Here is a 27,096-nt window from a genome sequence, read left to right as displayed (position 1 = left end):
TCTGTCAGGTCCCTGCAGCCTCACAGTGGCAGGTTCTTTCTAGAGGGTACTCTGTGCCTGCCTGGCAGCTCCAAGGTGGCTAGAGCTCTACATTCAGAGCTGCTTCCTGTCACCTGCACGGGAAGGAGAACATTTGAGCCAGCCTGTTCAGAACTGCTTGAGGGAGGCTGGCCTGCCATCAGGGCCCCAGACCCACCATCCCAGGAAGCCAGGGCCAAGGCCATCGGCCACTAGGATGCCTTGCTCAGAGCCAGAGAGCAATACCAGCCCACTGGAACCACCACACCCTCACTGGACACAGACCAAGGCGATGGAGCACAGATGGCTCTCAGCCTTCCACAACCTTGCTGAGCACCAGCTCTGAGGGCCCCAGAGCACTGCGGCCTCCCAGCCCACAGGGTGGACCTTTAAATACAAACAAGCCAGATTTGGGTCTCTCCACTGAGGTCGCACTGTCTGGCTCAGTGCAGAACCACAGCTGAGCTGGCATCATACAGCCAGTAACCAGCCATCACTCACACCAGAGCCCTGTCTGTCCTCGGGTGGCCCCTTGAATCTCCTCCCCCACATCTGTGCCCTGGCCAACATCCTATCCTTGACACCCACCACGCAGACAGCATCTGATGAACAAGCTCCCACCCAGCCCTGTTCACTGTGCTTTGTGCTAGTGTATTCATTCACCGAGTTTCTGCCTACAGAGCCAGCAGGCTACACCCAGCAATGCAAAGGCACTGGGGCCACAGAGAACCCACGCAGGGCCCACCTGGGATACACAAGGGGCCCAAACAGGGCCCACAGGATACCTACATGGGACCCACCTGGGCCCCAAGGGAGCCAACATCAGGCCCACATGGGGCATGAGGGCTTAAACCCGCCCCAGGCCTGGTTTCCCACCAAGACTAGAGGCCTCCAGCCACCAGAACTTCCGTCCTTAGCCAAAGCTTGGCAAGAGCCAGTTTGGAGGCCTCAGAACTACTCAGAGAAGCTCCGGCATGGGCCAGTGCTGGGGATGTAGGACTTGGTGGCCTCTCCCGGCCACGGGGAAAACTGTTCTTTCTAGACTATAAAGGAGCAGCAGCACACAGGATGACCTAACATCTCACCCTGGTGTAGCACCTGTTTGTGGGGGCCCCCTGCAGAGCCAGCGGCCACCTGCCTTCACATCCAGGCCGGGGGTTTCAGGCAGTGCCCAGGCCTGTGCGCAGGGAGGCCCCCACCCCACTCAACCTCACATTCACTTCAGCATGTAAACAGGCTGTTCTCAGTGTGGACGGCCGGCCCTGTCAGCACCGATGCCGTTCAGACCCTTGGACTGTAGGAAGGATGCCTCAAAGCCCAGGGTGTCTGAGGCAGGCAGACTGCCTAAGAAGTAGGCCAGGCCCTGTGGCCATCATTGCTCTTGCCTTTCATCAGTGTTCCAATACTAATGAGGCTCACAAGGATCTGGGGACAGAAGCCTCTACAGAGACCAGCCAGGGGCCTCCCCGCCTCCTCCATGATAAGAGGTGAGCCTCCGACAGGTCGGCCTTGCCCCTCAGAGGCCTTAGACCCTCTGCTCTGGCACAGGAGACAAATGGCCTACAGAGCCAAGACATCACTCAGTGTTCTTCATCAAGCCACCAATTTCTCGAGCCAACAAAAGTGCCAAAACTTGTCCATGAAGATAAACAGGGAAGCAGGATGCTTCTTGGCTCTGCCCTGGGGTGACTCCATTGCCCAGGGGGGACAGGGCCTGCCCTAGAGAGAGCCCAACCAGGGAGGGTGGGGCTCCATGAGGGGGTGTCTCCTCCCTGGGTGACCTCCCCTGGCTGAGTCCCCACAGGGAAGGGAAGAGCCTGCTGCTGCTGGACATGTGAGAAAACGACAAAGGAGACCCTTCATTCCATGTGCACAGATAAAGGCCTGGAAGGGACCTGCACCACTGTTCAGATGAGGAGGAGTCAGAGACAGGGAGGAGCAATGGGTCTGACCACAGCTTCTGACCAACAGGATGTGAGGACACACCCTCTTCTGCAACGCCTGACTCCCAAAACATGGTCCCCAAGCTTCCCTAAACCCTCCATCAACTGCAAAGAGGGGTCTGTGGCCAGAGCCTCACTCCCACTTCCCTGGGGAGGCGTGTTCCGGCCTACGCTGGGGGGCACCCGGGCTTCACCCTCCCTACGTTCTCCACCCTGACACGGTCACCTCGCCCACCTCGAGTCACCTCCGAGTCCTGGAACTCCTGCAGCCCTACCCATCTCCTACCCATCTCATCTCTGATCTGCAAGGAGGCAAGGGCCTTCTCTCTCTACTTCCAAACTGAACACAGGTTTTCTTTTCCTAGAGTCTTGTCTCCTATTCAGTTCAAGGCAGCAAACTGAAAACTCCTCTAGGCTTTCTCTCTAGCTCCTGGGCTGGGCCAGCTGACCCCACACCTCCATGGCCATGGCCCTTGGTGCCCAAGCTCCCGCTCCATCCTCCCCTTGCAGCAGACCCATATCCCACCAGGTGTGCACACTTCAAGATCTTCTAACCGCTCTGCATGCCCCCTTCTCTGCCACCTCTGCCTAAAGCTCCCCCAGCCTCTCAGCCTTAGGGGGGCTGCAACCAGCTTAGAATTCCCTCCAGCTGTTCACATGTACATTCTCAGCCTTCTCTGAGACCACAAATCTCCCCGGTCATCTAGGAGCCAGCAGACAGCAGCAGCTCCAGGAGGACCCCCGGAGGGCTTGGTGAATGTCAGGGCACATGGGGCAGGAGGAGGTGTCCCATCCCATTAGAGCAGCAGGAGGAGGCTGGAGGCTGTGGGTGGGAGGCCATGGAAAGAACATACAGCACACTCTCCTGACCAGCAACTTCAGAGCACGGGGGTTTGGGGGGGGGGTGTCACGCTGTGGCCTGAAAAGACTAGGAACTCAGCCAAGGAATGCCTGAAAGAGCTGGGCTGTGAAACAAGCGGCACCACCAAGTCACAGCATCAGAGGAAATAAGGCCTTCAGGCTGGCAGGCATCACTACCTAAAGTCAGCCTGCCTAGGCCAGGTCCCCTGTCTGCCACCAAGCCATGCCATAGGGACAGAAATAAAATGTAAACCCTTTGTCTCTACTGTGCCACACACACATTTTTTAAAATCTTGGAACAATAATTAATCATGAAATAAATGAAAACCCTTAAAAAAAAAAAAAAAGGAACCCTTTGAGTAGAAAAGCAGCATGGCAATGACCTCAGAGGCATACATGGCACTGATCAATCACACACTTTTATCCAAAGTGCCCTGGGGAAACTATGACCTGCTCTTATCTGCTTCCTGCGCCCAGGCAGCAGCCCTCCTGGCCAGATACACACACTCCTCTGACCAAAAGACACCTAGACAGACACCCAGGTGCCCGCACACCACAGCTTCCCCAGCGAGAGCCAGGCACACACAGGTGGAAGAGGACCAGTGAGTGATGAGAAAGGTGAGCAGGAAGCCAGGATGTGACACCGGCCTCCCAGCCCCCCATCCAACTTGGCAACTAACCAGTGACCCCATGATTCTTGAGCTGAAATGGAGCACCTGTTAGTGAACAAGGGGCACCGAGAGGTCCGTGAGCATTTCTATGTTGGTCCTGTCCCTACCGGGAGAGGGTGCCAAAGTCCCTTTGATGGGGATGGACACTGAACTTGGATGGATGGATGCCTGCCATGGACCGTGGCCTTGGATCCCAACAAGCAACAATGTATCTTTATTGTACCAGCAAAAGCCACATGCCCTAAACCAGCATGTCCAATCCAAATGTTAAAAAGCTTATTTTTTCTGTTAAAAAACAAAAACCTGAAAACTGCACAGCTTTTCATTCATTGGCCAATAGACCTGACGGATGAAAACCATTTTGGACAGCCTCGAGCAGGTGCACCATTCCTGGACACAGAGGTCCTGGGTACTATGCGGGGAGGGTGTTCCAGGGAATCTGAGGATGAGTGGGACTTGAGTTTTGGTTCGGCAGAACTTTTGAGGGAGCTGTGTAACTGACTTCATCTCTGAGGTCCATGAGATGAGAGGGAAATACACCAAGTAAAGTGCTCCAGCTAGAGAGAGAGACCAGGTGGGCTGGGCCCAGAAAGAGAGCCACAGCGGGAGGCTGGGATTCACATCTCTCAGGGTGGGAGATTCCTGACGTGACTGGAGTGGAGGGGGTGGGGGTGGGGCATCCTAGCTGGAGCACGTTCTCTGAGATTTCCACATGCAGGGAATGGGGCAGTGGGTTAACAGTACTGGATGTTGTGATACGGCCCTTGTACAGAAGTTACACCCTCCAGTGACCTTCTAGAACTGTCTCGGCTCGTTACATGCATGTCTTCAGAGTCCAGACACGTGTGAAACACACCATGCGTCTAGAGAGGCCGGGGTTGTCTTTTTGTTGTCGCTGGAACTGGGGACAGCGGACGAGTAAATTTGCCACAATTGCAACAGAAATAAAACTACGTCCAACATAAAAAAAAAAAAAAAAAAAAAGTAACAACACTAAACAAACGGGTGACGAGAGATATGCAGAGCACCCTGGGGTCTGAGGGACAGAGTGCCTGAGGCCCGGAGTGGACAAGCCACTGCACATGCTTTTGGTGCCCGGGCATGAGCCAAGAGCATGCACTGGCGCTTTCTGGGGCCAGAAGGGTGGGCATGGATGGGGTTCCATTTTTTTATATTCAATAGGTGATTTGAATGGCATGGGGTAGGCGTCCTACGAAATGTATGGAAGGTAATGAAGACAGGGAGGGTCGGGGGAGAAACCAAGGGCCAGGAAGTGATAAAATACAAAAGAACAAATACAGACAGATGGACACAGACACGGGTCCACTGAGGAATCGAGCGCGAGGTTTGCTACTAGACTTATAGGTCACTCTCTCAGACGTTGGGTGGTGCACTGTCCAGCCTGCAATGAATATAGAGGGAAGAGAACAAAGAGACAGGCATCAAGTAGGGTCTCGGGGTTCCTCCTACACACCACCAGCCACAGCAGCCTCTTCACTTAGCATCCACGGCTCCGCCTAGCCCAGCCCGGAGGACCACAGCCACTGACCACGTAATGAAAAGGAGGTGATGTTGGAGCCGAAGAGAAGCGGACCCCGGGAGAGCGTGCGGGGGGGCAGGGTGGGGGGAGGGTGGGCGCCGGCAGCGGTCCCCGAGACTTCTCTGGACAGAGATGGTGGGGGCGGAGCACCTCATCGCGTAGCTGCTGCGTCCACGGCAGGGGTGCGAGCATTTCCTCCTCAAGGCCAATCTCCCAGCTCGAGAGCTGTGCCCTCGTCCCCCCAGCCGGCCCTCCTGACGGAAGGACCCAGGTTTAGTGGGGAATGGGGTGGGGCGGGGGGGGGGGCAGTGCCTGGGAACCAGCGCAGAGCACACAGCGGATGCCACATCTGACCTCTCAGTGGTCCTGGCGCCTTCCCCAGGCCGGCTCTAGCAAAGCGCACCTCCCTCTGAGCCGCTTACGGCAAGACTCCATGATGGGCAGGCCATCCACTCTTTTCATTCAAAAGCTACGTCTATTAGTCTATTATTTTTTCTCCTTAAGAAGCTGGTGGCAGCCTTGGCCGCAGCTCACATCCCCTCTACGCCACATGGGCCCTATGAGGCTAGCACATGCTCGGAGACTGGCGAGCTGGGAATCACCTGGGCCATGCGCTCCGCCTCCGTCACTGGCCAAGCCGGAGCAGATGTCTGCAGACAGGGAGGCCCGCACGGAGCAGGGCTGCTGAGTCTGAACTGCCTTCCCACATGGGTCTGAAGCTGCTGCGGGCCCTGTCCCAGCGTGGGCAGGGTCCTTAGCAGGAGGGGCTCTGCTGCAGTCTGACAAGTGACCTGGGTGGGGGGGAGAAGGGGTGACAGGCAGGATGAGGCACACAGGACACACCAGCCAGCTCAGGCCACGTCTATCCTCCCTGCTCTTTGCTGGGTGACCTTGGGGAAGCTGAGTCCCTGCAGGCAATGGGTACATGGCTGGGTCATCCATGGGGTAGGGTGGGGCGGAGGTAGGGGGATCTGGAAAATCAAAGAAAATGACCACTTTCTCCACTAATCACTAACACTGTGCCAGCCTGTGTTGTGCAAATACAGGAAAAGGATGATGGCACATCTGCTGATGAACATCTGGGCTCAAACGGGACCCGTGGACTTTCTCACACTAATTAGTTTTGTGTGCGCTTTAGGACAGGGCATGGAATTCATATAATTTTGTGTAATTCTTGCAATTCCTGGACGTGGACCCTGAGGGTTACCTGCTACATGGAGAAGGAGGGCTTAAGGTCATCTCATTGCTGGGTTACCACCTGCAGCATTGGGGGCCTTCAGCTCACCGGGTCCCCACCCCAGAGTATGGGGGCTTGGGGTCCATGTGCACTCTCAATTCCCCAGACATCAAGGTTAAGGGCCAGGGGTCCTCGACATCCTCCCCCCACCAAGGCCGCTGCTCAACCCCCACCATCAGGGGATGACAGATCCCTGAGAAACAGGGTCAGAGGAAGCAGCCCTTGTCCTGGCAGCACCTTGCAAGGAGGAGCACATGGCAGCCTGCAGGCTGCTGGGGACACTGAGCAAGCCTGCCCCACAGTGCTCCAAGCCTAACAAGGCTCCCCTGCTCAGGTGAAAGGAGGTTCAAGAAGCGCTCTCCCAGGACTGAGTGCCTGGCCGCCTGCTCCCACCCCGCTTCCACGCCTAAGCACGGCCAGGAGGGCCCCAGTCCAACCTGTGCTGGAGGCCACGACCTTGAGCTGCTGCACCAGGGGGTTCAGCAGCTTCCCCGCCTTCAGCTTGCCCTTGCTGGTCTTCCTCCGGCGGCCGACAGGGGGTGCCGTGTGGAAGAGGCCCAGGTTGGGGGGCAGCGGCTTGCCAAGGCGGCGGTACAGGGCCTCGATCTCCTGCTTCTGCTGACTCTGTAGCTCGGAGATCTCCTTCAGGTGCCTGCCGAGGGGAAGAGGGGAACCAGGTGGGTGTTTTGGTCCTTTCCAACATCAGCACCCTCTGGAGAGCCTGGGGCTGGCAGGACAGGTGTGAGCAGCAGGGCTGGGAGCCTGCACATGAGCCTGGGTAGACATGCCATGCACAGGGGACAGGAGGGCATCTAAATGCTACTTTCTGATTACATCTAACTGCGGGGGATCATTGGGGCCCTCCGGCATCGACACCCCCAACAACACAGAATCGCATGAGGGCCAGCCTGGGGAGACTCAAGTTTTCTGATACCTGGAAATGTAACACTACCATTTTTGTCAGTGGTAGGGGGTGTGGTATGAAAAATTCATGCATTTAGGGGTTCCCATTGTGGTGCAGTGGAAATGAATCCAACTACGAACCATGAGGATTCAGGTTCAATCCCTGGCCTCGCTCAGCAGGTTAAGGATCTGGTGTTGCCGTGAGCTGTGGTGTAGGTTGTAGATGTGGCTCAGATCTCGTGTGCTGTGGCTGTGGCTGTGGCTGGTGGCTATAGCTCCAATTAGACCCCAACCTTGGAACCTCCATATGCTGCGGGTTGGCCCTAAAAAGACAAAAAAAAAAAAAAAAAATCATGCATTCATACTCAGTACAAACCCTGCACATAAACAGAGATGAAGCAACAGATAATCAGTGCTCAGAACTGGGAGACTGGGAGTTCCCATCATGGCTCAGCAAAAACAAATACGACTAGCATCCATGAGGACTCAGGTTCGATCCCTGCCTCACTCAGTGGGTTAAGGATCCGGCCTTGCCGTGAGCTGTGGTCTAGGGTCACAGACGCAGATTGGATCTGACATTGCTGTGGCTGTGGTACAGGCTGGTGGCTACAGCTCTGATTAGACCCCTGGCCTGGGAACCTCCATATGCTGTGCGTGTGGCCGTAAACAAAACAAAAAAGGACTCAGGTAGAACTACTGATTGTAGGCAAGAACAATTTCTAGCCAATCCAGGAAAGGGCTGGTTGGTCCCTGCTGGCCTTCCTCAGGGAGCAGGAGGCAGCTGGTAGGGGAAGGGGAGAGCAGGGGCTGGGGTAAGGGCAGGACTGGGGCTCTCCCTACACAGCCAGTAGTGGGAGAGAGGCACAGGCTCCTCCAGCCCACATTTCTATTTCTGGGCCCATTCCAAGGGCTCTCGGCCCATGGCCACTCCTTCCCAAGGGCACCAGCCTCTCCCTACCTTAGTAACTACACTGCCAGGTCCTCCTGCCCTGAAGGAGATCTCAGGGTGTCACTGCATCTCAGTGATGCTGACCACAGTGGGGGCAGGTAAAACTTGAGGGAGGGTGAGAGCAAGTGTGAGCAAGGAGCTTTGAGGCTCTCCCACTGAGGCCACAGGAGGGGAGGTGTGGCTCCCAGTGATCAGGTTGAATGGAAGGGACACTGTCTCTGCCTGGTCACCTGGCCCCAGCAGCTCAAAGGGCACATGGCAGGACCCAGACTTCAACTGCCTGTCGCTTCCCTGACACCATGGCCTGGCCCCGACCTGGTCCACAGGACCTACTTCTCTCGCAGACTCTGCAGCTCCTTCCTGATGTCGGCATCCTCAATCTCGGAGTCGTTGTCACTGCTGATGTAGGATGACTGGGAGTGGAAGGAGGTCACACTGATGGTGGGGACCTTCACACCTGTCCTGCTGGGTGTCTCCAGGCCTGGGGAATCAGCCCGAGAGGACCTATGCAGGAAGGCGGTGGCCTTCTTCACAAAGTCACTGGCCACACCCCCACTGCTGCCTGGCAGGGAGGCGTGCTTCTGGACGGGGGGCCTTCGGTGCGGGCACTCATCCCCAGAGTCACTGGACATGGGCTCGCCCATGCCAACCTCGATGGAGGAGGCTGTCTGCGCCCGCCGCACAGCCAGCTTCATGTCTGGGCTGTGGGGGGCCTCGTCCAGGTACACATCGGGTGGGGCTGAGTACCGCAGGCTACTGGGGGAGGCCAGAGTCCACTCATCCTGGGTGCTGACCACCGAGAACCGGCCCACAGTTTTGGCTGGTGAACTGCCGTCCTGCTGCCCTGGCCACTTCTGAGCAGACCCCGAGACCTGAGCGCCATGTGTCTGGGGGTGACTGTCCTGGCCAGCCTCGGTCGACGTCCCCAGGCAGCTCTGTGTGGATTTGGCCAAGGTTTCCCCAGGGACCCTGCCAGGCCGGTCTGTGGGCTCCGGAGGCGCAGGGATGGTAGGAGCTGGGGCATCCTTGGGAAACAGTGAAAAGGAAAAGATTCCACACGAACACCAGCAGAGAGCAAACCCACCAACCCAGTGAGCATCTCATTGGAGAAAACTTACCTGAGGAGCGCTGGGTGCTGTGGGCAAATCTGGGGCCACCTGTCCTCCCTCACAGCCCAGCGTGTAGCTCAAAGATGATTCTGCTGTAGGAACGTCAAAATCATGATTTGGGCTGGGGCATAGAACAAAGGCAGGAAGAGCCCAAAAGTAGCCAGTCAAGAATAGAAGGGGAGCTGGCAGTGAGAAGCTGTGTGTGCAGCTGGGAAATTAACACCACTGTTGTCCTAACCCTGTCACTTCAAAATAGATGCCCTGAAACCCAGAAAAGGGAGGAGGCATCAGCCCAACACACTCAAGTCCCTGAAGATCCCTGGCTCCAGACAATCAGGCACAGCCAGGAGCCAGGCCCCCCACCACACACCTGAAGACCATCACCTGTCTCACCTTCATGGGTATACCCCTGATGACATCACTGTCTCACCTGACACCTCTATCACGTGATAGGACCACCTTCTCTCTCCCTGACATGTTCTGATGATAAAAGCGTCTTATTAGGTCCTGGAAAATCAGAGCAATAATGCTGATTCCTAACTCCCACTGCTCAAATGCCCAGGGAAGGTCCATGTCATCTGAGGCTGTCCCAGTTCCCCATCGACAGAGAGGGCACATTTCTGACCAACCTTCCTGGGTTGCTGTGAAGAGCAAAGAGAAGCAGAAGGAGCTAAGTGTAGGAGTCTGGCCTGACCTGAGACCTGCACATAGCACAAGAAAGCTGGGGCTGTGGGTGAGCCTGAGCTGGCCTGACAGCCTGCAGCAGGTGGTGGCAGGGCCTGCCTCCCCCTTCCCAGATTCCTGGGGAGACCTGGGCCCATTCGTCACGCAGTCTCAATCCATAGGCAACACGTGACACTCTTCCTCACATGCATGTGGTGGGGATCATCCAACTTTGTTTCACACGCTTCCAGGGACAGGAGACTCCTTATCAACTGTACTCTATTGTTAGAGAGCTCTGACTGCCAGAAAAGCTCACCTTTTCCAAACTAGAATCTGTTTCCTTAGAGATCCCCCATGAGTTATGCATTCTGGAAGTCTCTGATGTCGCAGAAGGAGGCCCGTGGTACACCTCTCTTGCACAGAAGTTAGGAGATGGAGCAGGTGCTCAGGTACAACCTCTTGCCTTCTCCCTTCTCTAGCACACTCCTGCTTCACTCTAGGACCCTCATCTTTCCCAGGTAAACATCAGATGCTACAGTCTCTGATCCCAATGCCACTCCCCTACCTCCAAAGTGTAGTCTCCAGGGTTCTGGCCAGAATCCAATGGTCCACTTCCCTTGCTCTGTGAACTGGCTGGGGTGGGGGGCTGTGCCTGCTACTGATGCACACCCAGGATCCTGTTACAAGGTTGGCTGGATCCTAATCTTGCTAATCTCCCAAGAAACTCCAGGATGAGAAGGAACCAACATCTTAGAAGGTTAGACCAACTCCCTTGGGCTGGAACATGGGTGTTCAGGTAAGGAAATGAGAACCACAGGGAGAGTTCCTGCAGAGATGAGGAACACCATGAAGCCACGGAGGAAACTGCGTTTCAGAACCTCATGGACGGCTCCAGCCCGATGGCTTCCATGGACCTGCTGAACTTCCCAGGCCCAGCCCTGCACTCTATCCAAAATAACCATAGGCATCTTGCAGCCTTCTTCTTTTTTTTTCTTTTCTGTCTTTTTAGGGACATATCTGAGCATATGGAGGTTCCCAGGCTAGGGGCTGAATCATAGCTGTAGCCGCCAGCCTACGCCAGAGGCACAGCAACACAGGATCCGAGCTGCATCTTGGACCTACACCACAGCTCACAGCAACGCCGGATCCTTAACCCACTGAGCGAGGCCGGGGTTCAAACCCGAGTCCTCATGGTTGCCAGTCGGGTTCATTAACCACTGAGCCATGATGGGAACTCCAGCATCTCATAACCTTCTAAAGAAATGGGAGCTGAAAATGCCCAGCAGAACATGTTGAGAGCACTGAACGTGTTGAGAGCACTGGGAAGGGAGCACACAGGCCCAGAGAGCGTCCCAACACCCAGTCAACAGAGCCTTCACCTATTTCCACAGAGGACTTTCGCTCCTTTGGGTGTAAACACACGGTTTGTGCGAGGACTCGGTGGGTTTTAACTAAGGCTCTATCATGAATGCTCCTGCTATGTGGGCTGAGGGGCCCCCACAAGGGGCACCAGATATGGAGGCTATCGGTCCCACCCCACATGCTGTGGGGATGAAGCATAAAGAGGAAGAATGTTCCATAGCAAAGAAGGCTGGTAGCACCTGAGCCTTGTTACCTGTCACTGGCAAGGCCATGGCCTGCTCCAAGGTGGTCCCTAATCCAGGGGTCGCTTCGGACATTTCCATCTGAAGAAAGAAACAGAAAGCAAAGAGCTTTGAGCCTCACTTGTTGACATCACTGCAGTTAAACTACAAATGCTCTCCTCCAGTCCAAAGTCTGGATGCTTCCCCCTTGGGTCACTTTGCACAAAATGTGTGGGTGGCTCAGGCATGGACCTCCAAGTACAGGAAGTCCCAGGGCTGCAGCAGCTCTGTACAGCCAGGATGCCCACAGGCCTGGCGAGAATCAGCCCCTCTCCACATCCCCACTCAGGGGCGCACCTCTGGGCGAGGAGGTACTCACGGCATGCTGGGGCAGCAGGGCCAGGTCGCCCCCGGAGGCCTCTGTGCAGGGCCAGTCCCCTTTAGGGGGCTCCAGGGTGAAGTCTCGGTCACCCGCTTCTACAGGGGTCCCGGCTGAGGCTGAGGAAGTGGGCACATGCTCTTGGTAGAGCAGAGTTCGCAGCTTCTCATCCAGGCTCTTGATGGTGCTGTCCACGAAGCCCACCCTTGGGGGTGGCCCTTCCCCATCTGACTCCAAGGCCGAGGGGGGCTGAGGTGGGGCAGTGGGTGCCATTGGGGGGCTGGGGAGCTGAGGGGTGGCCAGGCTGATGGCCCCCACCACAGGGGGGAGTGGGGGAAGGGGTTGGCCCAGGGTGGGCTGAGGGGCCCCGCAAGGGGCACCAGATGCAGAAGCTGATGCCGAAAATGGCTCCCCCCTGGTGCTGGACTCTCTGGCTGAGGTGGAATCCCTAAGACCTGGCGGGTGGAGGGGGGCCTCTGGAGGTGGGGCGCAAGGCTCTGGCACCATGCCAGGGGGCTGAGCAGCAAGCTGGGCATCTTGAGTTTCCACTAATGGCCGGGGGTGCTTATGCTCACTGGCCGGCCCCTGAGGGGTCCCTGGGCCCCCGGCCTGCATGGCAGCCGCTGTTGCTGGCTCTGGCTTAGGACTGGTGGCTGGTAGGGCCACATCTTGGGGCACAGCAGTCACGGGAGGGGAGGATGGCATCAAAGGAGCTGGTGCGCCGCCAGGAGGGTCCCTGGGGCCTGCTTGGCTCAGAAGCTGTGGACCAGCCAGGAAGCTGGGTTTTTCCTTTGAGGACAGCGGCTCTGCACAGGGCGCTGGGTCTAGAAGAAATAGGAAAAATATTTCTGTACTAGCCTACTCTGATCCTATTTACCTGGCACTTCATTGGCCAAAAATATGCCTTTTTTTCTCTTTCATTTTTTGATCTCTACTCTTCTGATTTGATGACTATCTTCTTTTTTTTTTCTTTTTTTTTTTTAAGTTTTTTAGGGCACCTGCAGCACATCGAAGTTCCCAGGCTAGGGGTCGAATTAGAGCTAGAGTTGCCAGCCTATGCCACAGCCACAGCCACACAGGATCTGAGCCACATCTGTGACCTACAACACAGCTCACAGCAACACCAGATACTTAACCCACTGAGCAAGGCCAGGGATCGAACCCACAACCTCATGGTTCCTAGATTCCTTTCTGCTGCACCAAGACAGGAACTCCTTGATGACTATCTTTAGTGTTGTGTTTGGAACCCTTTTTCTTTTTTGTGTGTATATCTATTATAGATTTTTGGTTTGTGGTTACCATGAGATTTTGGTACAGCAGTCTCTCTCTCTCTATATATATATATACATGATTGTTTTTAAGTTGCTGATCTCTTAATTTCAAATGGATATTAAATAGCCTGCATTTGTACTCTTCTCCTCTCATGTTTACTGGTTTAGACATCATTTTTATTTGTGTATGATTCTACCTTTACTGTATGTTTGCCTTTATCCATGAGTTTTTCCATTCATAATTTCTTTGCTTCTATTTGTGGCCTTTTCTTTTCCACCTAGGAAAGTTCCTTTAGCATTTGTTGTAAAGCTGGTTTGGTGATGCTGAATTCTCTTAGTTTTTGCTCGTCTGTAAAGCTTTTAATTTCTCCATCAAATCTGAACAAGAGCCTAGCTGGGTAGAATATTCTTGATTGTAGGTTTTTCCCTTTCATCATTTAAATATACCCTTCTGGCCTGCAGAATTTCTGCAGAAAAATCGGCTGATAGACTTATAGGAGTTCCTTTGTACATGACTACGTTTTTCTCTTGATGCCTTTAACTTTACTATTCTAATTATGATATATGTTTTTATATCATATATTATATTATATGATATATATTATATGATATAAAGTATTTTCTTTGACTGGAAGAATTACTACTCCAAGGCAATCTACAGATTTGACTTAATTCAACCCCTATCAAAATATGCATGACATTTTCCACAAATCTAGAACAAATATCCTAAATTTTATATGCAATCACAAAGACTCCCAATTGCCAAACCATCGTGAGAAAGAAGAACAAGGCTGGAGGTATCACACTCCCCAACTTCACACCACACTACAAAGCTACAGTAGTCAAAACAGGATGGTACTGGCATAAAAAGAGACATATAGATCAGTGGGAAAGAATAGAGAGCCCAGAAATAAACCCACACACACTTATGGTCAACTAATCTACAACAAGGAAGGCACGAATATACAATAAGGAAAAGACAGTCTCCAACAAGTGGTGCTAGAAAAACTAGGTAGCTACATGTAAAAGAATGAAATGAGACCATTTTCTTATACCGTACACAAAAATAAACTCAAAATGTATTAAAGACCAGAAACCATAAAACTCCTAGATGAAAACATAAGCAGAATACTCTTGACATAAATCAGAGCAATATTTTTTTTGGATATGTCTCCTAAGGCAAGGGAAACAAAAGCAAAAATATACAAATGGGACCTAATTAAACTTAAAAGCTTTGGCACAGCAAAGGAAACCACTGACAAAATGAAAAGACAGCTTACTGAATGGGAGAAAATAGTTGCAAATAACATGACTGATAAGGGGTTAATATCCAAAATATATTAACAGCTCACACAACTCAGTATCAAAAAAACTAAACAACCTGGTTTAGAAAAAGGGCTGAAGACCTAAATAGACATTCTTCAAAGAAGATGTACAGATGGCCAATAGGCACATGAAAAGATACTTAACATCACTAATGGATATCAAAACCACAATGAGATACCACCTCACACCTGTCAGAATGGCTATCAACAAAAAGACCACAAATAACAAATGTTGGCAAGAATATAGAGAAAAGGGAACCACTGTACACAGTTGATGAGAATGTAAGTTGGTACAGCCACTTTGGAAAACATTATGGAGGTTCCTCAAAAAACTAAAAATAGAACTACAATATGATTCAGCAATTCCACTCCTGGGAATTTTTTCATCCCCCTAAAATTGAAAAGACTAATTTGAAAAGATAATGCTCCCAGCAATGTTCAAAGAAGCATTATTTATAATAACCAAACAGCAACTTCCCATTTCTGGCCCCCCTCCCAGGACTTGGCAACCACTTGTCTATTCCCTGCTTCTGAATTTGACTACTTTTTCTTTTTTCTCTTTAGGGCCCCACCCACGGCATATGGAGGTTCCCAGGCTAGGGGTCCAATCAGAGCTACAGCTGCCAGCCTAAGCCACAGCCACAGCAGTGCAGGATCCAAGCCACATCCACGACCTATACCACAGCCCACGGCAACACTGGATCCTTAACCCACTGAGTGATGCCAGGGGTCAAACTTGCAACCTCATGGTTCCTAGTCGGATTCGTTTCTGCTGCACCACAACGGGGACTCCTGAATTTGACGACCTTAGATACCTCATATTAAGCGGAATCATACAGTATTTGTCTTCTGTGATTGGATTATTTCACTTAGCACAATGTCCTCTAGGAATGTCCATGTTGTCACAAATGGCAGGATCTCCTTGTTTTAAGTCATAATCCACTGTACATAAATACAACTTTCCTTATCCATCTATTGATGGACATTTAGGTTGTTTCCATATTTTTGATACCATGAAGAATACTGTAACAAACATCGGGGTGCAGATTTCTTTTCAAGATGGTGATTTTATTTCCTTTAGCTAAATACCCAGAAGTAGGACTGAAGAATCATGTGGTAGGTCTGTTTTTCCTTTTTGAGGAATCTGCATACTGTTTTCCACAGTGGTTTACATTCCCAACAACAGTGTGAAAGGGTCCCATTTCCGTACATCCTTGCCAATGCTTTTCTTTCCTTTTTTTTTTTTTTTTTAATTTTAGGTCCACACCCATGGCAGGTTCCCAGTTCCCAGGCTAAGGGTCCAATCGGAGCTGTAGCTGCCATCCTACACCACAGCCACAGTGACCGCAGATTCAGATCCAAGCCGCATCAGTGACTTACACTGGATCTGTGACCTCACAGCAACGTCGGATCGTCAACCCACTGGGTGAGGCCAGGGATCAAACCTGCATCCTCCTGGATGTTAGACCGGTTTCTGCCAAGCTACAAAGGGAATGTCCCTAGTTTTTATTTATTTTGTGTGTGTGTGTGTGTCTTTTTTGCTATTTCTTGGGCCGCTTCTGCGGCATATGGAGGTTCCCAGGCTAGGGGTCGAATCAGAGCTGTAGTCACCGGCCTACGCCAGAGCCACAGCAACGTGGGATCCGAGCCGCATCTGCAACCTACACCACAGCTCACGGCAACGCCAGATCGTTAACCCACTGAGCAAGGGCAGGGATCGAACCCGCAACCTCATGGTTCCTAGTCGGATTCGTTAACCACTGCGCCACGATGGGAACTCCGCCCCTAGTTTTTAATACTAGCCTTTCTGAAAGGTGTTCAGGTGATACATCATTGTGGTTTTCATTTATGTTTTCCAGATAACTAATTAAGCACCTTTTCTTACGTTATCTGGATATCCTCTTTACAACATATCTTAGTCCCTTGTCTATTTTTCTATGGAGTTACAACACTTTTCTTTTTGATTTGTGATACTTATTCACATATGCTGGATGAGAACCAGCTTTTGTTGGTCCTATGCATTGCAAATATCTTCTCTCACTCTGTAATTTGCCAATTTGCTCAATTAGTGGTGTCTTTTGAAAAACAAGGAGTTCCCACCATGGCTCAGCGGAAACGAATCTGACTAGTATCCATGAAAACAGAGGTTCAATCTCTGGCCTCGCTCACTGGGTTAAGGATCGGCATTGCTCAGATCCCACGTTGCCCTGATTCGACCCCTAGCCTGGGAACCTTCATATGCTGCAGGTACGGCCCTATTTAAAAAAAAAAGACAAAAAAAGAAAAAACAATAATTCTTAGTTTTAATGTTAAAATTTACCACATTCTGGCCAGGCTTTCCTTCAGTGTTTGTGTGAACTTTATTCTGTCTATCCTGGAGTCATAAAGATATTATGTCCTCTTATATTACTTTGACATTCACAATCTACTTATAATGAGTTTTGTTTATGGTATAAGTTTAGAAACAAAGATGATTTTTCCCCATGTGGATAGCCTATTACCCTTTCTTTTTTCTTTTTTTAAAAACCATCCTATCATTATTGTTCAGCAGTTAGACTTTTCTTGTCAATAAAGATGTAGGCCTGCATTTGGGCTCTTTTATACAATTGTTCAATTTGTCTATCCTTGTGCCAGGAATACTTCACAATTGTAGGTTTATATAATTGGTACATGACACACCCAATATAACAGTATCCTTCCCCTAGACAGTGTCTTGGTTTTTTCTAGCCTATGCATTTCTACAAACACTGTATATTCAGCTTGTTAATGCCTTTTAAAATATTGCTAGAATTTTTTACTGGGATCACACAGTCTATGGATCCATTTGGGGAGAAGTAACAAGTTTATAACACTGAACTTTCCAATACCATGAACATGGTATATATTTTTCCATTCATTTATTTTAAAATTTCTCTCAGTGTTTTATAGTTTGGGGTGTAGAGAACTGGGTTTTTCAAATAAGATTCATTTCTATTTGATGTTTGGCATTATTACGTTGATGGTAAATGGAACTTTTCAAAGTTTCTAATTTTCTAACTACTCCTGTTATTAAAAGATAATTGGGTTTTGCATCTAGCTACCCCCTAAACTCACTTATTATTTCTAATAATTTACCTATAAATTTAAATTTCAGTATACATAGTCACTTTAACAACAAATAGATTAAAAAAAAAAAAAAAAAGGCATTCCCATCGTGATGCAGTGGAAACAAATCCAACTAGGAACCATGAGGTTGCAGGTTCGATCCCTGGCCTCGCTCAGTGGGTTAAGGTTCCGGTGTTGCCATGAGCTGTGATGTAGGTTGCAGATGTGGCTCAGATCCCGAGTTGGCTGTGGCTGTGGCATAGGCCGGCAGCAACGGCTCCGACTCTACCCCTAGCCTGGGAACCTACATATGCCACAGGTGCGGCCCTAAAAAGATAAAAGACAACAGACACACACACATACAAAAACCAGATAGATTTTATTTTTTTCCACTTGAATCCTTATAGCTTTTAAAAATAGTTACTTAAATACCATTCAATAGAAGTAAAAACAAGTTTTTGGCAAAGTTTGGCAAATGTTCCTTGCAAAATTTGTAACTTTGCCCAATATAATAATTTTACAGCATGGGCTTCTTAGTAAAAGATAGCTATCTGGTTCTGTCCAAATTTTTAATAAAAAGTAGTAATGTTAAAAGGAACATCATGTTTTATGTAGCACCGATATGGAATTACATTGAGAACTCAGAATAATTACTCAGCTCTGAGGGTCTATTATGTGGTATACATTATGTTTTTGTTTCCACTTAAAAGAGTGGTTAATATTGGAAGAGATAATAGAAGGAAGCCTACCTTTAGTTGGTACCAACTCCAACAAGCAAAAATTGGCTTGGAAAACCTTGTTTCGAGAGAAATGCATTTACTTCAAATGAAAAATAAAGCTATTGTGCCTTTACCATAACACCTCCTTAGATATTTACAAAAAGTGTTCAGGGCACTATTTCTTCTTTTTTTTTTTTTTTTCTTTTTAGCCAAGCCTACAGTATGCGGAAGTTCCCGGGCCAGGGACTGAACCCATGCCACAGCAGTAACAATGTCAGGTCCTTAACCCACTAAGCCACAGAGAAACCCTAGGGCATAGGCTCTTAAACTTGACTACAGATTGGAATCACCTTGAAGGTGCCAAAGAGGATGATGCTGGGTCCACGTGCAGAAATTCATATTTCACTGTGTAAAGCAGGGCCTAAGCTTCTTCAGACTGACTGCTTTTCCTTCCTTCTTTTTATTTCTTACTCCCTCTTGCCTCTCCCCCCCTTTCCCTTCCTCTCACCTTCTCTTCCTTCTTTATGTCTGCAATATTGTAATTTATAGGGAAAATGTATATTTGCTCATTCAGATGACCATATATATACATGGTCTTCATTCACACTTCTGGCTCACAGCTCCCCAAAACCTTTGGAACCTCCTCAGCAAAAAGAGCAATGGTATAATATTTGGTCTCTTGACCTTAGTTCCTGAAAATGCTTCAGGTAAGATCTTTGGATCCTATTCAAGTGTGGTGGCTGGTTGCCAAAAGAACTGACCATGTGAACAGAGGGGTAGAACTTTCAGTCTCACCTCTTGATTTCAGGGAAGGGAAGAGGGGCAGCAGGTTGCACTAACCACCAAGGGCTAATGATTTAATCATGCTCATGTACTGAAACCTCCGTAAAGTCTCTAGAGGCCAGGCTTCAGAGAGCCTGCAGGCTGGTGAACACACAGAGATTAGGAGAGTAGTGCACCTGGAGAGAAAATGGAAGTTTGTGCCCTTTGCCAATGCCTTGCCTTATCTTATCTGCTTGTTGATTCATATACTTTAATATCATTTTATGACAAACTGATGAATATGTTTCTGTGAGCCATTCTAGCAAATGAATCCAACCCAAGGAAGAGATCGTGGGAACCTCTGATCTATAGCCAGCCAGCCAGTCAGAAGTACAGGAAACAACCTAAACTTGTGATTGGCATCCTGAGTTCACAGGTACGACTGGAAACTCCAGTTTGTAGCCAGTTGGTCAGATGCACATGTAATAACCTGGGCTTGTGACTGGCATCTGAAATGGAAAGTGGTCCTGTGGGACTGAGTGCTTTACCCATGGAATCTGATTCTATTTCCAGAGAGAAAGTGTCAGAATTGAGTTGAATTCTCAGACACTTGGCTGGCATCCAAGAATTGCTCGTTGGTATGGAAGAGCCTAAGCACACACACACACCCACGTTGGAACTGGTTTCAGGAACCCTTTTACAGTGTCTTACACTACACTGCACTATCTAGGACCTCCAGTAGGATACCGAAAGTAAGTGGTGATAATGAGTATCCTTATATTGCTCTCTGTCTCAAAAAGAAAGCATACGATATATCAACGTTAAGAATATTTGCTGCTTTTAGGGAGCTCCCATCGTGGCTCAGCAGTAACAAATCCAACTAGTATCCATGAGGACGCGGTTTCAATCCCTGGCCTCGCTCAGTGGGTTAAGGATCCGGCATTGCTGTGAACCATGGCATAGGTCACAGATGTGGCTTGGATCTGGCATCACTGTGGCTGTGGCTGTGGCTGGCAGCTACAGCGCCCATTTGACCCCCATCCTGGGAACTTCATATGTTGCAGGTGTGGCCCTAAAAAGACAAAAAAAAAAAAAAGAATATTTGCTGTCTTTAAAATAGATATACTTTGTCAGATTAAAAAAATTCATTTATTGGAGTTCCTGTCGTGGCGCAGTGGTTAACGAATCCGACTAGGAACCATGAGGTTGCAGGTTCGGTCCCTGTCCTTGCTCAGTGGGTTAACGATCCGGCGTTGCCGTGAGCTGTGGTGTAGGTTGCAGACGCGGCTCGGATCCCACGTTGCTGTGGCTCTGGCATAGGCCGGCAGCTACAGCTCCGATTAGACCCCTAGCCCGGGAACCTCCATATGCCACGGGAGCAGCCCAAGAAAAGGCAAAAAAAAAAAAAAAAAAAAAAAAAATTCATTTATTTAAAGTCATTATTGGATGTTGACTTTTCTCAAATGCTTTCCCCCACGGACTGGACTGAGAAAATCACATACTTCTTTAATTCATGCCTCTGGTAAGCACCATTTCACTTAGTGGTTCTATGAGCTCAACTGTATTTTTCCCTCCAAATTCCACATATAATTGAGATCAGACAGCACTGGTCTTTCTTTGCTTGACCTGACTTATTTAGCATAACGACCTCCAATCCATCCACATTGTCACAAATGGCAGGATTTCCTTCTTTTTTTTGGTTATTTCACTGTGTATATTTGCCATGTTTTCTTTACCCATTCAATTGGTCACATTTAAATTGTTTCTGTATCTTAGTTCTTGTGAATAGTACTGTAATGAACATAGGGGTATGATATTTCTCCAAAACAGTGATTTCAGTTCCTTTGGATACATATCCAGAAGTCGACTGCTGGAACATATATGGTAGTTCTAGGTTTAATTTTCTGAGGACCCTCCATACTATTTTCCATAATGGCTTTACCAATTTACATTCCCTCCAACATTTATATCACCCCTTTTGCCACATTCTCACCAACATTTGTCATCTATTGTCTTTTTGATGATGGCCACCCTAACAGGCATGAGGGAAATCTCATTTTGGTTTTGAATTGCATTTCCTTGAGGATTAGTGAGGTTGAGCACCTTTTCATATACTTGTTGGTAATTCATAAGTCTCTTTGGAAATATGTCTATTCAGATTCTTTGTCCATTTTAAATTGGATTATCTGGGGGTTTGCTAGTGAGTTATGTGAGTTCCTTGCATATTTTAGATATTAACCCTTTTGTTTTTCATTTTGTTTATGTGCTGTATCACATTTATTGATCTGCTTATGTTGAACCATCCTTGCATCTCAGGAATAAATCCCACATGATTGTGGAGTATGATTATTTCAATGTGCTACTGATTCACCACACACATTTAATGTTTTTTCTTTTCTTTTTTTGTCTTTTTGTCTTTTGTCTTTTATTGTTGTTGTTGTTGTTGTTGTTGCTATTTCTTGGGCCGCTCCCGCGGCATATGGAGGTTCCCAGGCTAGGGGTTGAATCAGAGCTCTAGCCACCGGCCTATGCCAGAGCCACAGCAACGTGGGATCCGAGCCGCGTCTGCAACCTACACCACAGCTCACGGCAACGCCGGATCGTTAACCTACTGAGCAAGGGCAGGGACCAAACCCTCAACCTCATGGTTCCTAGTCGGATTCGTTAACCACTGCGCCACGACGGGAACTCCTTTTTTTTTCTTTTTAGGGCCTCACCCTTGGCATATGGAGGTTCCCAAGCTAGAGGTCTAATTGGAACTACAGCTGCTGGCCTACACCACAGCCACAGCAATGCCGGATCCTTAACCCACTGAGCAAGACCAGGAATCGAACCCACAACCTCATGGTTCCTAGTCAGATTTGTTTCCACTGCACCATGATGGGAACTCTACATATTTAATGTTTTTAATGTCACAACATATCTTTTTATATTGTGCATCATTTAAAAATTGCAGTAATCATAGTTATTTTTCATACTTTTATCTTTTAACCATTATACTAGAGATAAGAGATTTACACACAACTATTATGATGATACTTGTAATGACTATAATACTCTTACCAGTGAATTTAATACTTTCATGGGTGTTCCTATTACATGAAGCAGGTATAGGGGTGATGAACTCCCTCAACTGTTGTTTGGGAGTTTTTATTTCTTCTTCATTTCTGAAGGATAGCTTTGCCAGTAAAAGTAGTATTCTTGGTCATCAGTTTTTTTGTTTTTTTATTTTCCCAACACTTTGAATATATTATTCCACTCTCTCTTGGACTGCAAGGTTTCTCCTGAGAAATCTGATTAAAGCTTCTTCTCTTTAAAAAAATGAGTTTTATTTTCCTCCTGCTGCTTTCAAAATTCTCTTTGTCTTTGGTTGCTGATAGCTTTAATATAATGTGTCTTGGTAAACTCTTTTTTGGGTTAAATCCATAAGGGAACTTAGGAGAGTCATTTACCTGGATGGGCAACTCTTTGCAGATTTGGGGATTTCTTAAGGAAGTTTTCTGTCCTTTCTCTCTCTTCTCCTGGGGTATTAGTTACTTGATGGTGCCTCATAATTTACACTGGCTTGCTTCACTTTTTCCCATTCTTTCTTTTTTCTTTGATGACTGGTAATTTCAAATGACCTGTCTTCAAGTTCACAGATTCCATCTTCTGTTTGATAAAATCTGCTATTGACGCTCTCTACTGCCTTTTTTTTTTTTAAATTCCATTCATGGTATTTCTTCAGCTTCAGAATTTGTTTGGTTCTTCTTAGGATTTTTATTTCTCTGAATTCTTACTTTGTTCATGTATTTTTTCCTGATTTCGTTAAGTTGTCTACATGTGTTCTTTTGCAGCTCACCAAGTTTCCTTAAAACAGTCAGTTTGAATTCTATGACAATTTACAGATCTTCAATTCTTTGGTGTCAGCTCCTGGAAAACTACTGTGCTCTTTTTGGTAGTGTCACGTTTCCTTGCTTTTTCATGTTTCTTATAAACTTGTGTTGATATCTCTGCATCTGACAGAGAAGTCATCTCTTCTAGACTTTATAAACTGATTTTGGTGGGGAAGACTTTCACCTGCCAGTGGGTGCATGGGATAGTTGGGGCATGTTGGTTCCAGTTACAGAGCAGGCCCAGCAGTGTAGTCTCAGTGCACCTCCACCAGCTGGGGTCAGTGCAGGTAAAGATGGCAGGAGTCCTCAACTGCAGGTAGCCACAATGGCTGTGGGGAATGTTGGGGTCTTCAGTGGTGAATGTTTCTGGGCATCTGCTGATCTCTTTTTCTGCCATGAGGATCTTGTGGCTGACAGCATACCTCTTGGCACTGGGTCCAGTTGGCAGTGGTAGCACTGGTGTCTGATGTCTAAGTACACATGGCACAGACACAAAGCAGAAGTCTGGAGTGCAGGCATTCATGGAGGGATGATGGCTACAGGTTCTAGGATGCTGACTATCCACAGCAGTGGTAGCTCCAGTGTCTCAGGTGCATGAACATGGAACTGGGATCTGAAACACGGGTGCAACTGCAATAGCCAAGGTTCTGGGGTCTGGCATGTGCACAGGGTTGAGGGAAGCAGCTGGCAATCCTGGTCATGTGGCAGCACAATAGCAGCTCCTTCCAGGGGAGTGATGGATAAGGTGCAGCAGCAGCATTTCCCTCCCTGGGGGCTCTGTGGCAATGTGGTTGTTGGTTATCTTGATGGTGAAAGCTTCCAGTGACTTCTCTGGAGTATGCAATAGAGGTCCATGCCGCTACCACTATAGGGTCTTCCACTGGGAAAACTGTGGGGGGGGAGCCCACAGATGCCATGGGGACTGTATGTAGAGTTCCTTAGCAAATGGGGTCCTCCACAGAGCAGGCAACTGAGGACCATGCTGACACAGGCTGTGTGGCTGATACAGACACCTCAGCCTTCTTTGTTGCTAGCCATCTCTTGACATCTCATCTAAGCAGATCTCTCCCAGTCTTCTCTGTGCAGTTATTCTCCATTACTGCTTCACTTTGTTGCCACATGTTCTTAATTGGGCTCCTAAGCCATCCCACAGCTGTTTCCATTTATAGATCAATGTCTAATTGTTGTTTTTATGGGAAGATGAATGCAGTTATCTCCTACTCTGCAATCTTGCTGGTGTCACTCCTCCCCATTATTTTCTGAGGGTCTTTTAAAATCTGGGCAGAGTTCTCCATTCCCCTCGTGAACCTTTTGTCTTTTTTCTTTTTTCTCAACAATTATCACCTCTTTTCCAACATCTGAATGAGTCCACATTTCTCACTATCATGAAAGCATTTCAGGTTTGATTACATAGTATTTGTCCCCTCCCTCGTGTGGCACCACTTTGAATTTCCTCTAGAGAAAAGCTGTTCCTACTTTCAAGTCCAGGAATGTGCATGTAACTTGCTCACAAGTCAGTCTGTGCAGTCCAGTCCCATGGCCACATGATTGCTCTAGTAACAGATATTAATTCTAGTTCTGTATAATGGAGTCAGGCCCAGAACCCCTGAATCCTTCTGAAAAGAAAAAATTCTCTTTCCTGCCTGCACCTAATCTGCAAGTTTATATGCTGAGCTGTTCCAGTAATCCTGCCACCACAAAGCATAAATGTGAGAAGGTTTTTAACTGATTAAAATTTTTTAATGTTTATAGCACTTTTCAGCTTTTCTGTTTCTTCTATATAAGTGGGGTTAAGTTACATTTCTCCAGGACAACATACATAGAAGTTTTCAAATTTATTGGCAAGATGTTATATAGAATACACTCTTATCTTTTTCTTTCTTTCTTTCTGGTCTTTTTTTTTAGGGCCACATCTGGTGCATATGGAGGTTTCCAGATAGGAGTTGAACCAGAGCTGTAGCTGCTGGCCTATGCCACAATTACAGCAATGCCACATCTGAGCTGCCTCTGCAAGCTACACCACAGCTCACAGCAATGCCAATTCCTTAACCCACTGAGTGAGGCCAGGGATTGAACCTGTGTCTTCATGGATACTAGTCAGATTTGTTTCCGCTGAGCCATGATGGGAACTCCTCTCTTATCTTTTTCTTCATAAAGGAGCAATGTCCTTCTTTTTCATTCCTGATACTGACCGTGCATTCTCTCTTGGCTGAAGTCCATCTCACCAGGGCCTTAACAATTCTATTATCCATGACAAAGAACCAACCCAACCTTAAAGCTTTCTTGATACACTATTGTATATTTCATTGATTCATGCTTTTACATGTTTTATTTCTTCCTTTTATTTGCATTCCGTTTTCTCTAACTTTTTACAGTGGATCTATTTCATTGATTTTTAGCTTTTATTCCTTTCTAATATGTATATTTGAGGCCACAAAGTTTCTGCAAAATATGGATTTAGCTGCATCCCACAAGTTTTTTTTGTCTATTTTTTTTTCCTGCACCTGTGGCACATGGAGGCTCCCAGGCCAGGAGTTGAATCTGAGCTGCATCTGTGACCTAAGCCACAGCTGTGGCAATGCTGAATCCTCAACCCACTGTGCGGGCCCAGGGTAAAAATGGCAATACCACAGAGACAAGCCAGATCATTGGCCTACTGCACCACAGTAGGAACTTCCCAAGTTTTGATATGTAATATTTTCATTTGCATGATTTTCACATCATTATAACACAGAATATTTTCCATTATAATTTCTTTTCTTTATGAGATATTATAGATGCATTTCTTTTTTTTTTTTTTTCTGGCCACACCCTCAGCATTCAGAAGTTCCTGAGCCAGCGATCAAATTCACACCACAGTGGCAACCCAAGTCACAGAAGTGACAGGGCCAGATCCTTCAACTGCTGAGCCATGAGGATTCCAACATGTGGAAACTCTTCTCTTTTTCCTTTTTAGGGTAGCACCTGTGGCATATGGAAGTTCCCAGGCTAGGGGTAGAATTGGAGCCGCAGCTGCCAGCCTATGCCACAGCCACAGCCACATGGGATCTGAGCCATGCCTGTGAACTACACAGCAGCTTGTGGCAACACCTGGCCCTTAACCCATTGAGCAAGGCCAGGGATCAAACTGATATCCTCATGGATACTAATTGGCTCTTAACCTGCTGAGCCACAACAAGAACTCCCATGTGGGGACTTTTTAACTATCTTCTTGTTTTCGAATTCTAGCTTACTCCCAGCTGTAGTGACAGAACATTCAGTGAGTGATTTTGATACTTTTAAATTTGAGATTTGCTTTGTGTTCTGCATATGGTTAATATTAAAAGTTTATGAGGACTTGAAAAAAATGCATTCCTCAGCTGTTGGGTGTCTTATATAAAGAACAGGACTGCCCATTCTACTGTTGAAATCCTTTATAGCCTTATTGATTTTTGTTTTCACATTCTAAAGGTTAAAACTCCCATGATAATGTAGACTACTCTATTTCTTCATTTAGTTTTGTTAATTTTTTTTTTTTTTTGTCTTTTTAGTGCTGCACCCACGGCATATGGAAGGTCCCAGGCTAGGGGTCCAATCAGAGTTGCAGCTGCCGGCCTACGCTATAGCCAAAGCAAAACAAGATCCCAGTCAGCATCTGCAACCTACACCACAGCTCACAGTAATGCCAGATCCTTAACCTACTGAGTGAAGCCAGGGATCAAATCTGATTCCTCATGGTTACTAGTCAGATTCCTTTCCACTGAGCCACAATGGGAACTTCAAGTTCTGTTAATTTTTGCTTTATATATTTTGAGGCTGTGTTATTAAAGACATGCAAATATAGAATTATTTGATTTTCCTAGCAAGCTGAATCTTTCACCATTGGTTTTGTGCCTCAAAGTCTATTTTGTCTGATATAAAAAGATCTACTCTAGCTTTCTTTAGGTTAGTGTTTGTATGCTTTATCGTTCTTCATTTCTTCTTTTCTCATTTTAATGGCCACACCTGTGGCACACAGAAGTTCCTGGGTCAGGGACTGAATCCAAGCCACAAGGGTGACCATGCCACAGCTGTGGCAATTCCAAATCCTTTAATCCAATGTGCCAAGCCAGGGATCAAACCCACACCTCCACAGTGACCCACTGTGGCTGGATTCTTAACCCACTGTGTCACAGTGGAAATTCCCTTTTTCCATTTCTTCACTCTTCACTTTTTGCAGTCTTAC

The 27,096-nt window shown here is 48.1% G+C and overlaps 1 protein-coding gene across 31 annotated transcripts in view; it reads right to left on the bottom strand.

The window, feature by feature from the left end:
- WNK2 (WNK lysine deficient protein kinase 2) overlaps nucleotides 1-27,096 on the bottom strand; it is a 126,263-nt gene that overhangs the window by 17,154 nt on the left and 82,013 nt on the right. For 12 of the 31 annotated variants that reach the window (XR_002342931.1, XM_021088153.1, XM_021088155.1 and 9 more), the window contains 7 exons: nucleotides 11,857-12,680; nucleotides 11,510-11,579; nucleotides 9,241-9,323; nucleotides 8,456-9,147; nucleotides 6,708-6,922; nucleotides 5,636-5,824; nucleotides 4,797-4,895 (listed from right to left, as the gene is read on the bottom strand). Coding sequence is in view for 28 of the 31 variants with exons in the window: in XM_021088153.1 (XP_020943812.1) it covers nucleotides 4,797-4,895; nucleotides 5,636-5,824; nucleotides 6,708-6,922; nucleotides 8,456-9,147; nucleotides 9,241-9,323; nucleotides 11,510-11,579; nucleotides 11,857-12,680 (2,172 nt within the window). In the remaining 3 variants the exon portion in view is untranslated. Of the gene's footprint in view, nucleotides 1-4,285; nucleotides 4,896-5,635; nucleotides 5,825-6,707; nucleotides 6,923-8,455; nucleotides 9,148-9,240; nucleotides 9,324-11,509; nucleotides 11,580-11,856; nucleotides 12,681-27,096 lie in introns of all 31 variants that reach the window. The other 19 variants (XM_021088156.1, XM_021088160.1, XM_021088172.1 and 16 more) reach the window with 4 other exon arrangements.

This window comes from Sus scrofa, chromosome 3, assembly GCF_000003025.6.
Source record: "Sus scrofa isolate TJ Tabasco breed Duroc chromosome 3, Sscrofa11.1, whole genome shotgun sequence".
NCBI lineage: Eukaryota > Metazoa > Chordata > Mammalia > Artiodactyla > Suidae > Sus > Sus scrofa.
Note: the sequence above shows the minus strand (reverse complement) of the source record. Positions and strands in the feature narration are given on the sequence as shown.